We start from the raw sequence: 13,340 nt of genomic DNA, 5'->3' as shown, positions 1-13,340 counted from the left end.
AGAAGACAAAGAAGACGACTTCTGGTCTTCTGTGTTATGGTCAAATGAAACAAAAATTTTATTGTTTGGTCACAATGATGTTTCCTTCATTTGGTGTAAAAAAGGAGAAGCCTTCAACCCAAAGAACACCATCCCCACTGTCAAACATGGTGGTGGGAACCTAATGCTTTGGGGGTGTTTTTCAGCCAATGGACCAGGGAACCTAATCACAGTAAACGGCACCATGAAAAAAGAGCAATACATGAGGATTCTCAATGACAACATCAGGCAGTCTGCAGAGAAACTTGGCCTTGGACACCAGTGGACATTTCAGCATGACAATGACCTAAAACACACAGCAAAAGTGGTGAAGAAATGGTTAGCAGACAACATTAACGTTTTGGAGTGGCCCAGCTAGAGTCCAGACTTGAATCCAATTGAGAATCTGTGGAGGGAGCTAAAGATCAGGGTGATGGCAAGAAGATACTCCAACCTGAAAGATTTGGAGCTCATTGCTAAAGATGAATGGGCAAAAATACCTGTGGAGACATGCAAAAAGTTGGTCTGCAATTATAGGAAGCATTTGATTGCTGTAATAACTAGTGATGAGCGGCAGGGGTCATATTCGAATTCGTGATATTTCGCGAATATTTTGAAGAATATTCGTCGAAAATTTGTGGTTTTTTTTTTTACTCGAAAAATCGGAAAGGTAATGATTGTGTAATATGCGAATTTTTGTAATTCGAATTTTCAGATTTCGAATTTTTCAACTTACAACTATTAGACAAAGAAGATTATAGCACTATATTAGCTAAATTGCCCTATATTCGATTTTTTTCGAATATTCTCTATAATGCTATAACTTAGTTTTTTCGAATATTCGTAATATTCTAAAACAAGAATATTTAGCAATATAGCGAATATTAAAAAAAAACGAATATAGAGCAAAATTCGCAAACACTACTACTCCTAAAGTCAAGTATATTGCAGCCTTCTTATTGGCCCACAAGCTAGAAGCAGTGAGGGATCATGTGTACTGATAAAAAAAAAAAAAAATCGAAAATATAAATTCGAATATTCGAAATTCCGAATATATATAGCTATATTAGAAATATTCGCGAATTTTCGAAGTACCTATATTCGCAATAAAAATTCGAAATTCGAATATTCGTGATCAACACTAGTAATAACCATTAAAGGCTTTTCTATTGATTATTGAGAAGGGTATGAATAATTTTGGACTGGACACTTTTTGCTCAAATGTAAATAAAAGCTGAGAAAAGTTTTTTCCCCACAATAATGCCTCTTGTACATCGTCTTATTATCAATTGCCGGTTGAATAAAAGTAACTTTAAGTCAAAATTTGACAGGGGTATGAATAATTATGGGCAGCACTGTATGTATATATATATATATAGTGGTGATTCGCTCTGGTAGACAGGACAAGTGGACGCAGTATAGAGGCAAAGACAAGTTTGTAACTCAAAAACGTCAGTGTTTTATTCACACTTATGGCAACAAAACAGTACGACAGTCCATTTGTAGTTTTGGTGTTCGTTCACACCTAGACAGTTCATACAGTAAAAGAGTCACCTGTTATCCTAGGTGTTAGTTTCACATCCAATCGGCATTGCTCAGGACAGAGCAGACCTTCCAAACTCAGGCCTCCAGCCTAGCACACGGCTCAGATCCCAATCCAGCGATTGCCAGAGCTCCTCTGTCAGAGAGGTAATTACCACCAGCTGACAGTGCTGGCTGTTTTTTTTTTTAATATAGGCCAGTCAAGACCCAGCCTGGAACCTGGGGAGCAGTCACCCACCCAACACTTTGACTACTCCCAGTAAGAGCCATCCCGGATCAGCTATTACAGCTATACTAAATAGCAAGGTGTCAAACAGCAACTGCTGCTGACACATGAAAACTGGCTCTTACTCCACCGAGGCCAGGAACCTCAGTGACACATAACTTTCGTCAACGACGGTCCCTTGTGCCTTCCTACAATATATATACAGTGTATATATATACAGTATATATATATATATATATACATACACACACATATATATATTATATATATAGAGAGAGAGCAGAGGGTTTTATGACAAGTACAATGCTTTCTTTCTTGTGGGCAAGTGCCTTTTCACAGATGGTAGTATAAATGTGCTAACGGTGGCATATTATGAGCTTCAATTCACATAATGGTATTTCTGCCTGTAGAACATTTTAATTGAGTGACTGACATAGTATCTTAACTAAAATGTATTACATTGTGTCACAGGAATGTACAAGCAATATGGAGTCCTGTCCATGCCTTAGCTTGGCACTTATCAGAGAACTTCAGAGACAACCCTGCCGACTGGGCATCTAAAAAGTGTATAGACTGGACACTTTTGGAAACTGAGAAGCTGCCTAATTTCTTGAAGGAGGTTGCAGATTGCCCCTGCACACTAGACCAGTCCAGAGCGGATACAGGAAGATATCATGTATGTACTAGGACTAGTAGTCTGACATCTTTTCACTTTATGGGTTGATACATTCAAAGCAACAAGAATTACCTGCGTGTTCACAATTAAGTCTAAAATGGAGAGATACAAAGGTTTGCTATCAATAGGATGGCCTATCCAGCTATGACATAATCAGCCAGACCACATTTCTAAATATTAGATTTCAAGTAGTGCATGTGAAATTGGGTTTTGTCTAGCATGGAGGATAAAAGCCAGGTCCAACTTTATTTTAATCCAGTGAAGATAAAATCACAGTCCAGGGTATGTTATAAGAGAAAGTTAAACATGGCTTATGCAGCTTGAGAGCAGCACATGTTTAACTTTTTACTCATAGGTGCTAATAGTAAGAGTGCACGCTGTGCTCAAAACGCGTAAGCAATGTCTACATTTCTTCATTTACAACTAACCATTTCTACATTTACAACTAATCACTGGATTGTGACTTCATCTTAATTGGATTAATTAAAATTAAGTTGAAGCTGACTTTTATAGTTCGTGCTGGACAGAACCTTCTCTCTGATGTTTAACCGAATCAATGGTCAGTCTCATACTCTGGATTTTAAAGGCACAGCAGAGGTGAGCTGGGTTTCTGCTTTGTCATACAAGTGAAGTGAGGGAATTATGGGAAAATAATTCTCATCAATTGCATCAGCATAAAAAGTTATCAGCAGATAAGAAACAGCATCTTGATATAGTTATACAGTGGTCTTGCTAATTCTTAGAACTGCTAGAAAATCTGTGTTTTTATGTGTTTTTGGTTGTTATCATCCATGTCAGTTAGAAAAACCAGTAGGGCCCTATGCAGAATCAGTACCTGTCTCCCTTCACCCAAACAACAGACATACAGTTAACCTATAATGAACACTTGCCACTTGGCACCAGTCTGCAGATATATAAGTGATTCAAAGATTAGAATCGCTTGATGTTGAATTGATGCCATTTTCTAGTTAGTTTTTGCCTCTGAAACAATTATCCTCTAACTACAATATTGTGATGCAATATTGCAAACTAATGCCACAAAGAATAAATTCTTTCCGAAGTTCCACAGTGTAATATTATACAGTATTTTATTGTATTAATTTTGATAGTAAATGTAATAGGGGATTTTGCACAAAATTTATTCTGTGTCATGATAGCAAAGGCCATTGTCAAGTTTGCAGTGCGTGCCCGTCACAGCCCCACTACTTCAGGCAGGCATGGGCGCCACTCCACTCACCCTGTGTCTGTTGCAGGTCCAATGCTCCGGCAGCGAGCCCAGGCGCCTGTGTCCTGTGTGTTTATTGAGGATATTATTTATTGAACAGCACCTCATTCTGCAGTATTGCAAGGGCTAAATCCTCATCTGGTTCTGTGTGCAGCGGCTAGCCTGTTTCTTATGTGTATTTAGCTTCTGCTATATATGTTGTGCTGTTTGTCTCATTCCCTGCCTGAGCAGTAGGTTTTCTAGCTTGCTAGATCATGCAAAGGTGCGATAATCTACATGTCTGCCCATATACCACTTTCTGCCTGATTCCCGGATTCTGACCCTCTTCCACCTGACCTTACTGAAGCCACATCATCATTCTGACCCTGTTCTACCTGCTCTGACCTTTGGACTATTCACGGATTCGCACAAACTCTGGCTGCCCTGACCTCAGCCTGTTACTGACTGTGAGTTTTGCCTGATGCCTTGGTGCTTCTCATTAGTGTTTCTGACCTCTTTAAATCATCTGTCAACCACTCAACCACACCAGGACTACTCCAGGTAGAGGCCTGGTGGCTCACATACAGTTCAGGTCCCTGTATAGGGATTAAAGGGTAAAGAGACTGCCAGGATAATGCCATTAGGATTAGCTCTAAGTTAAATCTGTTGGTTTACACAGTGGTTCCACACTCATTGCCCATAAGAGCCATAACATCAAGACTTTGACATACAACTATAAGATGAATTTTAATTTCCTTTCAAGGTCATAGTACATAGCTAGAAGAAGTCTATAGTTAATGATAACATTTTAATAATAACAGGAATTAATATTATTATAGGAGAAGACTCACTTTTAATGAGTAAGAGGAGGGGAGCAGGTCACCAGCAGTAGTGGAAGGGGAAGGTAATGACTGGCCATACATAAAGGGATTTGATTTATTAATTTGTGAGTGAAGACCAGTGACATTAATTTACATTGCAGAGTCTTAATTCATACAGTATGTGATGAAGCTTCAGCCTGCTTTTTATAGGCTTGTTAGCTTTTACAAGTTCTCTGCAAAAAAGTTAATTTTATGCTTAAGAGGTAAATGTTATTTGTTGCTTTTCATTGTGCACTGTGCATCCAAAATGACTTAGTTAAGTTGCCAGGGTGATGGGCTGGACCCACCCCCTGGTTAGTAAGATTTAGCTCAGCAGGCCTAGAAGAAGGACGTACGTTACATATGTGAGCTCCTAGAAACAAGGCCAGATCCAGGGAACCTTCATTCCTAAGACTGAAAACTACCAGAGAGCAACTCTGATAAAGAGAACAGACATTCACAGAAAGTTAAGAATAATTTCAAGGCTGTGCCAGAAAGACAATAAGGTGATCGCTCACAAAAGACTTTACTGCTTGTGGAAAGGGTATATTGCTTTGTGCTCCACCACACTTTGAAATGGACAGCCCATCTGATCTAAGATCTGCACTCCACATATTGTTAATTGCAGAAAGTGTTAATGAGATTGGAACTGCACACCTGTGGTCATTTGGAAAGATTGCCTAGAGGGAGACTCAAGGACAATTACTACCATCATTGCCGCTGTCCATACACAGCTATTGGGAAATGCCTACTCTGTAATATACGTCATACTGTGCCTATTGCTGCTATATGTTCTGCAATTGCCATCATTTATGCAGTTAAGACTTTATTTATTGAAACCAAATGGTCATTGACTTCACCACCATCCACCATACCCACTCACCTGCCTTGCACTCTGACAACTGTACACCATCAAGGGCACCCCATCCATCAGCAGGCAGGAACCCCCAAAAGCCCAGAGTGTGCCCTGTGGGAAGAAAGAGTGTGCCCTCCCATCACTGCAGGGAGTGCCAGGGTGAGGACTCCCCCTACGAGAGCTACGCTACCTCCCTTCCCAGGCCCGCTGCACAAGCAGAACTCCTAAGAGGAATTTAATAGATGTTGATGTAATCCTGTAGAACACAGGAAAGCTTGACATCATGTACACAAGGATGAGCATGTTCTGCACTGGGGGTCAGTCTAGGATCACATGAGGCAACTGCCCATAAGGGTTTTAACTGTATGGACGCAAGTGAACTGGCATGAAATATTACACTGCTAGAATACTGCTCCTTTAATCCTTGCCATAGATGAAAGAAAGACTATGCCCCTATCTGAATCCTTCTTTGTTAACATTTCCATCTGCTTACATATATTTATTAGTAGATGGAGTGTAAAGTAATAACTGAGAATTTTGTGGTATGTTATTTTTTCAGACAGATTATGGTTGCAACATTGAAAAGGGTAGTGTATGTACATACCACCCAGGAGCTGTGCACTGTGTGAGGAGCATACAAGCAAGGTAATCTACTAGCTTCAAAGGGGTTATTCCATGAACAGCATTCATCATTTATTTATTGGCTAGGTGATAAATGTATGTTTGGTGGAGGTCCGACCCATGGAGCCACCAGCTATACCAAGGTCAAGGGTCCTCAAGTCCCCTGTTTGAATGGAGCAGTAGTGTGCTTGCCAGACCATTGTCTTCTTCAGTCCCATAGAAGTGAATGAAGCAGTGGAATGACATGAATACCATCACTCCATAGAAGCCGGAGACTAGGCGACTTCATTCTTGGGATTACTGGGGGCCCAACAGCCAAGATAGGTGACCAAATGCTGTCCATTGATGAGCCCTTTGAGTTTCTTAAATTATATAATATACTAATGTATATTATTATACATTTGTACAATTTTAACATTAATGTATGCACAATATTGAAGCTTTTTCCTTTTCTTATAGCCCTCAGTATGCTGCAGGACAACAATGCTGCTATGATGCATCAGGAGCTCAGGTCCTAACTACTGATTCACTAGGAGGCAGCACACCTGACCGAGGCCATGACTGGGGGTCCCCTCCGTACAAAAAGCCCCCCAGAATACCTGGATTTTCTCACTGGCTATATGATGTGATTACTTTTTACTACTGTTGTCTGTGGTCAGATAACTGCCATTACTACCTCGAACTAAGACCATCCAGTGACTGCCGCACATACAAGCCACCAAAAGTTGGTGAGGAAAGTTATTTCTATAAATGGTGTGGTGTATAATATATGTTGAATTATTAAACATCTTTCTTCTGCTATAGCTTCTGCTTTTGGAGAGCCTCACATTATAACATTTGACGGCTTAAATTACACGTACAAGGGTAAAGGAGAGTATTATTTGGTGAAATCTACAAATCCATCTCTGAGCATTCAGTGCCGTACCAAACCTTTTCAAGGTAAGATTGACACAAAAAATATACACTATCCACAGTGTTAAATTGCATAACCTTTACATTGGCTACTTTGAGGCATTGCCAGTATCTTGGGTCTAAACCATAGATATTAATTTGTACTTAGTAGGACTACATTTCCAAAAACTAGGAGTGGTAGTGCAATTTATTACCAAGACTTCCAGGCAACTAATCAGAGACCTTGCAACTTGTTGTAGGTCCTTGACCTATTGTATTATTAGTGCTCCATATTTTCTTCAGATATTTACTTGTTAACCTATTTTAATTTGGGGTGGCGTCTAGTGTTGGGCGAGCATGCTCGGCTGAACAATAATTTTACTCGAGCATCGCGATGCTCGGCACATCACGGTGTTCGGCCGAATACCGCGTGTGCTTGAGCGAGATGCTTGAGTCTCCTCGCCGCACGTTTGTTGGCTGCTACCCAACCAATAAATGTGCAGGTAAGTACTGCCATTCACTGTAATTCCGTAGCCACGTTGGCTACTGGAATTACAGTGATTGGCTGGCCGAAACACGTCATCGGGTGCTGTATAGCACCCGATGACACATGTTTGGCTCAGTCTTAGTCAGGGAGAGCTGGAGAGCAGAAGGGAGAGATAGTGTAGGGAGTGAAATAGGAATATTTTAGTTTTTATACTTGTTATAGACCCAAAAGTCCTTTTAAGGATTATTGTTGTGTGTGGCAGCAATATATATTTTTAGCGCAACCTGCGCTAAATTGCTAAAACTTGTTAGAGACCCAAAAGTCCTTTTAAAGGGCTTCTGTCACCCCCATTGTGCATTTTTCATTAGCCGACATTAGCTATTTGCTAATGTCAGCTGAGTGCAATCATACATGTCCTACCTTTGTCTGTGGCTTATTTCATGTAAAAATTATACTTTTATCATATGCAAATTTCTTCACTACCAGCAAGTTGGGCTTGCACTTGCTGGTAGCCGCAGCATCTGCAGCTTCTAGACACGCCCCATCTCCTCTTGATAGACAGGGCCAGCGAGCGCTCTCCTCCTCCCGCTGGCCCCGTCTGCTGCTGAATTCCCGCGCCTGCGCCATAACGTTCCTCAATCGGCGCAGGTGTACTGAGTGAAGGACGCACTCTTGCCAGCTCCTTCCTCAGTGTGCCTGCGCCAATTACGTCACACTACACCCGGAAGAGAAGACTGCCGATTATCGCTGATGCCGGCAGTCTATCAAGAGGAGATGGGGCGTGTCTAGAAGCGGCAGATGCGGCGGCTACCAGCAAGTACACGCCCAACTTGCTGGTAGTGAAGAAATTTGCATATGATAAAAGTATAATTTTTGCAAGAAATAAGCCACAGACAAAGGTAGGACATGTATGATTGCACTCAGCTGACATTAGCAAATAGCTCATTTTGGCTAATGAAAATTGCACAATGGGGGGAGACAGAAGCCCTTTAAGGACTGTTGTGTGTGGCAGCAATATATATTTTTATTGCAACCTGCGCTAAATAGCTTGCAATTGTTTGGCCGCTGCAGACGGCGACATTATCTGCGCTACATCTCCTGTGTAATGTATGCGCAGCCTAAAACTATCTGTGACATCCAGTGTACTTTTTCTGTAGATAGTGTCCGCTGCGGACAGTTACATTACCTGCGCTACATCTCCTGTATAACGTTTGGGTATCCGAAATATCAGTGACATTCAGTCTAATTTTTTTGCTGCTGGTGACAGTGACATTATCTGCGCTACATCTCCTGTATAACGTTTGCCCATCCTTAATATCAGTGACATCAATTCAGTCAAATTTTTTAGTAGCCACTGGTGACAGCGACATTACTTGCACTATACCTCCTGTATAACGTTTGTGCATCCTAAATATCAGTGACATTCATTCAGTGTAATTTTTTATTAGGCGATGGTGACAGCGACATTACTTGCGCTATACCTCCTGTTTAACATGTGCACATCCTAAATATCAGTGACATTCATTCAGTGTAATTTTTTATTAGGCGGTGGTGACAGCGACATTACTTGCGTTATACCTCCTGTACAACGTTTGTGCATCCTAAATATCAGTGACATTCATTCAGTGTAATTTTTTACTAGGCGGTGGTGACAGCGACATTACTTGCTCTATACCTCCTGTTTAACGTGTGCGCATCCTAAATATACTTGCAAGCATATACAGTTGCAAGAAAAAGTATGTGAACCCTTTGGAATGATATGGATTTCTGCACAAATTGGTCATAACATGTGATCTGATCTTCATCTAAGTCACAACAATAGACAATCACAGTCTGCTTAAACTAATAACACACAAAGAATTAAATGTTACCATGTTTTTATTGAACACACCATGTAAACATTCACAGTGCAGGTGGAAAAAGTATGTGAACCCCTAGACTAATGAAATCTCCAAGAGCTAATTGGAGTGAGGTGTCAGCCAACTGGAGTCCAATCAATGAGATGAGATTGGAGGTGTTGGTTACAGCTGCCCTGCCCTATAAAAAACACACACCAGTTCTGGGTTTGCTTTTCACAAGAAGCATTGCCTGATGTGAATGATGCCTCGCACAAAAGAGCTCTCAGAAGACCTACGATTAAGAATTGTTGACTTGCATAAAGCTGGAAAGGGTTATAAAAGTATCTCCAAAAGCCTTGCTGTTCATCAGTCCACGGTAAGACAAATTGTCTATAAATGGAGAAAGTTCAGCACTGCTGCTACTCTCCCTAGGAGTGGCCGTCCTATAAAGATGACTGCAAGAGCACAGCGCAGACTGCTCAATGAGGTGAAGAAGAATCCTAGAGTGTCAGCTAAAGACTTGCAAAATTCTCTGGCATATGCTAACATCCCTGTTAGCGAATCTACGATACGTAAAACACTAAACAAGAATGTATTTCATGGGAGGATACCACAGAGGAAGCCACTGCTGTCCAAAAAAGACATTGCTGCACGTTTACAGTTTGCACAAGAGCACCTGGATGTTCCACAGCAGTACTGGCAAAATATTCTGTGGACAGATGAAACCAAAGTTGAGTTGTTTGGAAGAAAAACACAACATTATGTGTGGAGAAAAAGAGGCACAGCACACCAACATCAAAACCTCATCCCAACTGTGAAGTATGGTGGTGGGGGCATCATGGTTTGGGGCTGCTTTGCTGCATCAGGGCCTGGACGGATTTCTATCATCGAAGGAAAAATGAATTCCCAAGTTTATCACAACATTTTGCAGGAGAACTTAAGGCCATCTGTCCACCAGCTGAAGCTCAACAGAAGATGGTTGTTGCAACAGGACAATGACCCAAAGCATAGAAGTAAATCAACAACAGAATGGCTTAAACAGAAGAAAATACGCCTTTTGGAGTGGCCCAGTCAGAGTCTTGACCTCAACCCGATTGAGATGCTGTGGCATGACCTCAAGAAAGCGATTCACACCAGACATTCCTAGAATATTGCTGAACTGAAACAGTTCTGTAAAGAGGAATGGTCAAGAATTACTCCTGACCGTTGTGCAGGTCTGATCTGCAACTACAGGAAACATTTGGTTGAAGTTATTGCTGCCAAAGGAGGTTATACCAGTTATTAAATCCAAGTGTTCACATACTTTTTCCACCAGCACTGTGAATGTTTACATGATGTGTTCAATAAAAACATGGTAACATTTAATTCTTTGTGTGTTATTAGTTTAAGCAGACTGTGATTGTGTATTGTTGTGACTTAGATGAAGATCAGATCACATTTTATGACCAATTTGTGCAGAAATCCATATCATTCCAAAGGATTCACATACTTTTTCTTGCAACTGTATACAATTTAACCCCTTAAGGACTCAGCCCTATTTCTCCTTAAGGACTTGTCCATTTTTTTGCAAATCTGACCAGTGTCACTTTAAGTGCTGATAACTTTAAAACGCTTTGACTTATCCAGGCCATTCTGAGATTGTTTTTTCGTCACATATTGTACTTCATGACACTGGTAAAATTAAGTAAAAAAAAAAATATTTTTTTTGCATAAAAAAATACCTAATTTACCAAAAATTTTGAAAAATTAGCAAATTTCAAAGTTTCAGTTTCTCTACTTCTGTAATACATAGTAATACCCCCAAAAATTGTGATGACTTTACATTCCCCATATGTCTACTTCATGTTTGAATTATTTTGGGAATGATATTTTATTTTTTGGGGATGTTACAAGGCTTAGAAGTTTAGAAGCAAATCTTGAAATTTTTCCGAAATTTACAAAAACCCAATTTTTAGGGACCATCACTTTGCGAGACTTACATAATAGAAACCACCCAAAAATGACCCCATTCTATAAACTACACCCCTCAAGGTATTCAAAACTGATTTTATAAACTTCGTTAACCCTTTAGGTGTTGCACAAGAGTTATTGGCAAATGGGGATGAAATTTGAGAATTTCATTTTTTTGCCTAATTTTCCATTTTAACCCATTTTTTCCACTAACAAAGCAAGGGTTAACAGCCAAACAAAACTGTATCTTTATTGCCCTGACTCTTCCGTTTACAGAAACACTGCATATGTGGCAGTAAACTACTGTACGGCCACACAGCGGGGCGTAGAGTGAAAGGTGCGCAGTTTGGTTTTTGGAAGGCAGATTTTGCTGGACTGGTTTATTTACACCATGTCCCATTTGAAGCCCCCCTGATGCACCCCTAGAGTAGAAACTCCATAAGTGACCCCATCTAAGATACTACACCCCTCAAGGTATTCAAAACTGATTTTAAAAACTTTGTTAGCCCTTTATTTGTTGCACCAGATTTAATGGAAAATAGAGATACAATTTCAAAATGTCACTTTTTTGGCAGATTTTCCATTTTAATATTTTTTTTCAAGTTACAAAGCAAGGGTTAACAGCCAAACAAAACTCATTATTTATGTCCCTGATTCTGTAGTTTACAGAAACACCCCATATGTGGTTGTAAACTGCTGTACGGGCACACGGCAGGGCGCATAAGGAAAGGAATGGCATACGGTTTTTGAAAGGCAGATTTTGCTGGACAGTTTTTTGACACCATGTCCCATTTGAAGCCCCCCTGATGCACCCCTAGAGTAGAAACTCCAAAAAAGTGACCCCATTTTAGAAACTACTGGATAGGGTGGCAGTTTTGTTGGTACTAGTTTAGGGTACATATGATTTTTGGTTGCTCTATATTACACTTTTTGTGCGGCAAGGTAACAAGAAATAGCTTTTTTGGCACCGTTTATTTTTTTTGTTATTTACAACATTCATCTGACAGGTTAGATCATGTGGTAATTTTAAAGAGCAGGTTGTCACAGACATGGCGATACCTAATATGTATACAATTTTTTTTATTTATGTTTTACACAATGATTTCATTTTTAAAACAAAAAAAAAGTTTTAGTGTCTCCATAGTCTAAGAGCCATAGTTTTTCAGTTTTTGGGCGATTATCTTAAGTAGGGTCTCATTTTTTGCGGGATGAGATGATGGTTTGATTGGCACTATTTTGGGGTGCATATGACTTTTTGATCACTTGCTATTACACTTTTTGTGACGTAAGATGACCAAAAATAGCTTTTTTTACACCGTTTTTACTAAAAAAAATTTACGGTGGTCACCTGAGGGGTTAGGTCATAGGATATTTTTATAGAGCCGGTCGATACGGATGCGGCGATCCCTAATATGTATACTTTTTTTATTTATGTAAGTTTTACACAATGATTTAATTTTTGAAACAAAAAAAATCATGTTTTAGTGTTTCCATAGTCTAATAGCCATAGTTTTTTCAGTTTTTGGGCGATTATCTTGGGTAGGGAATGATTTTTGCGGGATGAGATGACGGTTTGATTGTTACAATTTTGGATTACATGCGACTTTTTTGATCACTTTTATTACCTTTTTGGGAAGTTAGGTGGGCAAAATTTCAATTTCATCATAGTTTTTTATTTTTTATTTTTATGGCGTTCACCGTTCGGGTAAAGTAACCGTTTTATAGATCAGGTCGTTACGGACGCGGCGATACCAAACATGTGTAGGGAATTTTATTTTTTTCATTTTTAATCAGTGATAAATGTGTTTTTTGATTTTTACTTTTTTTTTCACTTTTTTTTAACTTTTTTTTGACCCAGACCCACTTGGTTCTTGAAGATCAAGTTTGTCTGATGTCTGTATAATACAGTACAGTACACCGTATACTGTTTTGTACTGTATTTTACTTACACTTTGTCTGAACAGATCTATCAGCACCATGGACAGCAGGATGCCTGAGAAGGCGTCCTGTTGCCATGGGAACCTTTTCCTTCTTCTCAGTAGTGGCCAGAACTGCGCAGACGGGGAAGGGTAAGGAGGGGGCTGTCTGGGGGCTCTCTCCCTCTCCATTGGGGGGCTGCAAAGGCACAGCAGCCCCCCGATGGGAGAGGGAGGGAGCTCCCTGAGCTGTTA

At 40.1% G+C, this 13,340-nt stretch overlaps 1 protein-coding gene across 2 annotated transcripts in view; it reads left to right on the top strand.

Moving 5' to 3' along the window:
- Nucleotides 1-13,340, top strand: part of SUSD2 (sushi domain containing 2) — a 356,375-nt gene that overhangs the window by 128,188 nt on the left and 214,847 nt on the right. For both annotated transcript variants that reach the window (XM_040416013.1, XM_040416014.1), the window contains exons 6-9: nt 2,258-2,462; nt 5,942-6,027; nt 6,463-6,731; nt 6,808-6,942. In XM_040416013.1, coding sequence (XP_040271947.1) covers nt 2,258-2,462; nt 5,942-6,027; nt 6,463-6,731; nt 6,808-6,942 — 695 coding nt within the window. The remainder of the gene's footprint in view (nt 1-2,257; nt 2,463-5,941; nt 6,028-6,462; nt 6,732-6,807; nt 6,943-13,340) is intronic.

Source organism: Bufo bufo, chromosome 2 (genome assembly GCF_905171765.1).
Source record: "Bufo bufo chromosome 2, aBufBuf1.1, whole genome shotgun sequence".
NCBI classification, from domain to species: domain Eukaryota; kingdom Metazoa; phylum Chordata; class Amphibia; order Anura; family Bufonidae; genus Bufo; species Bufo bufo.
This window is presented reverse-complemented; position numbering and strand designations above follow the sequence as displayed.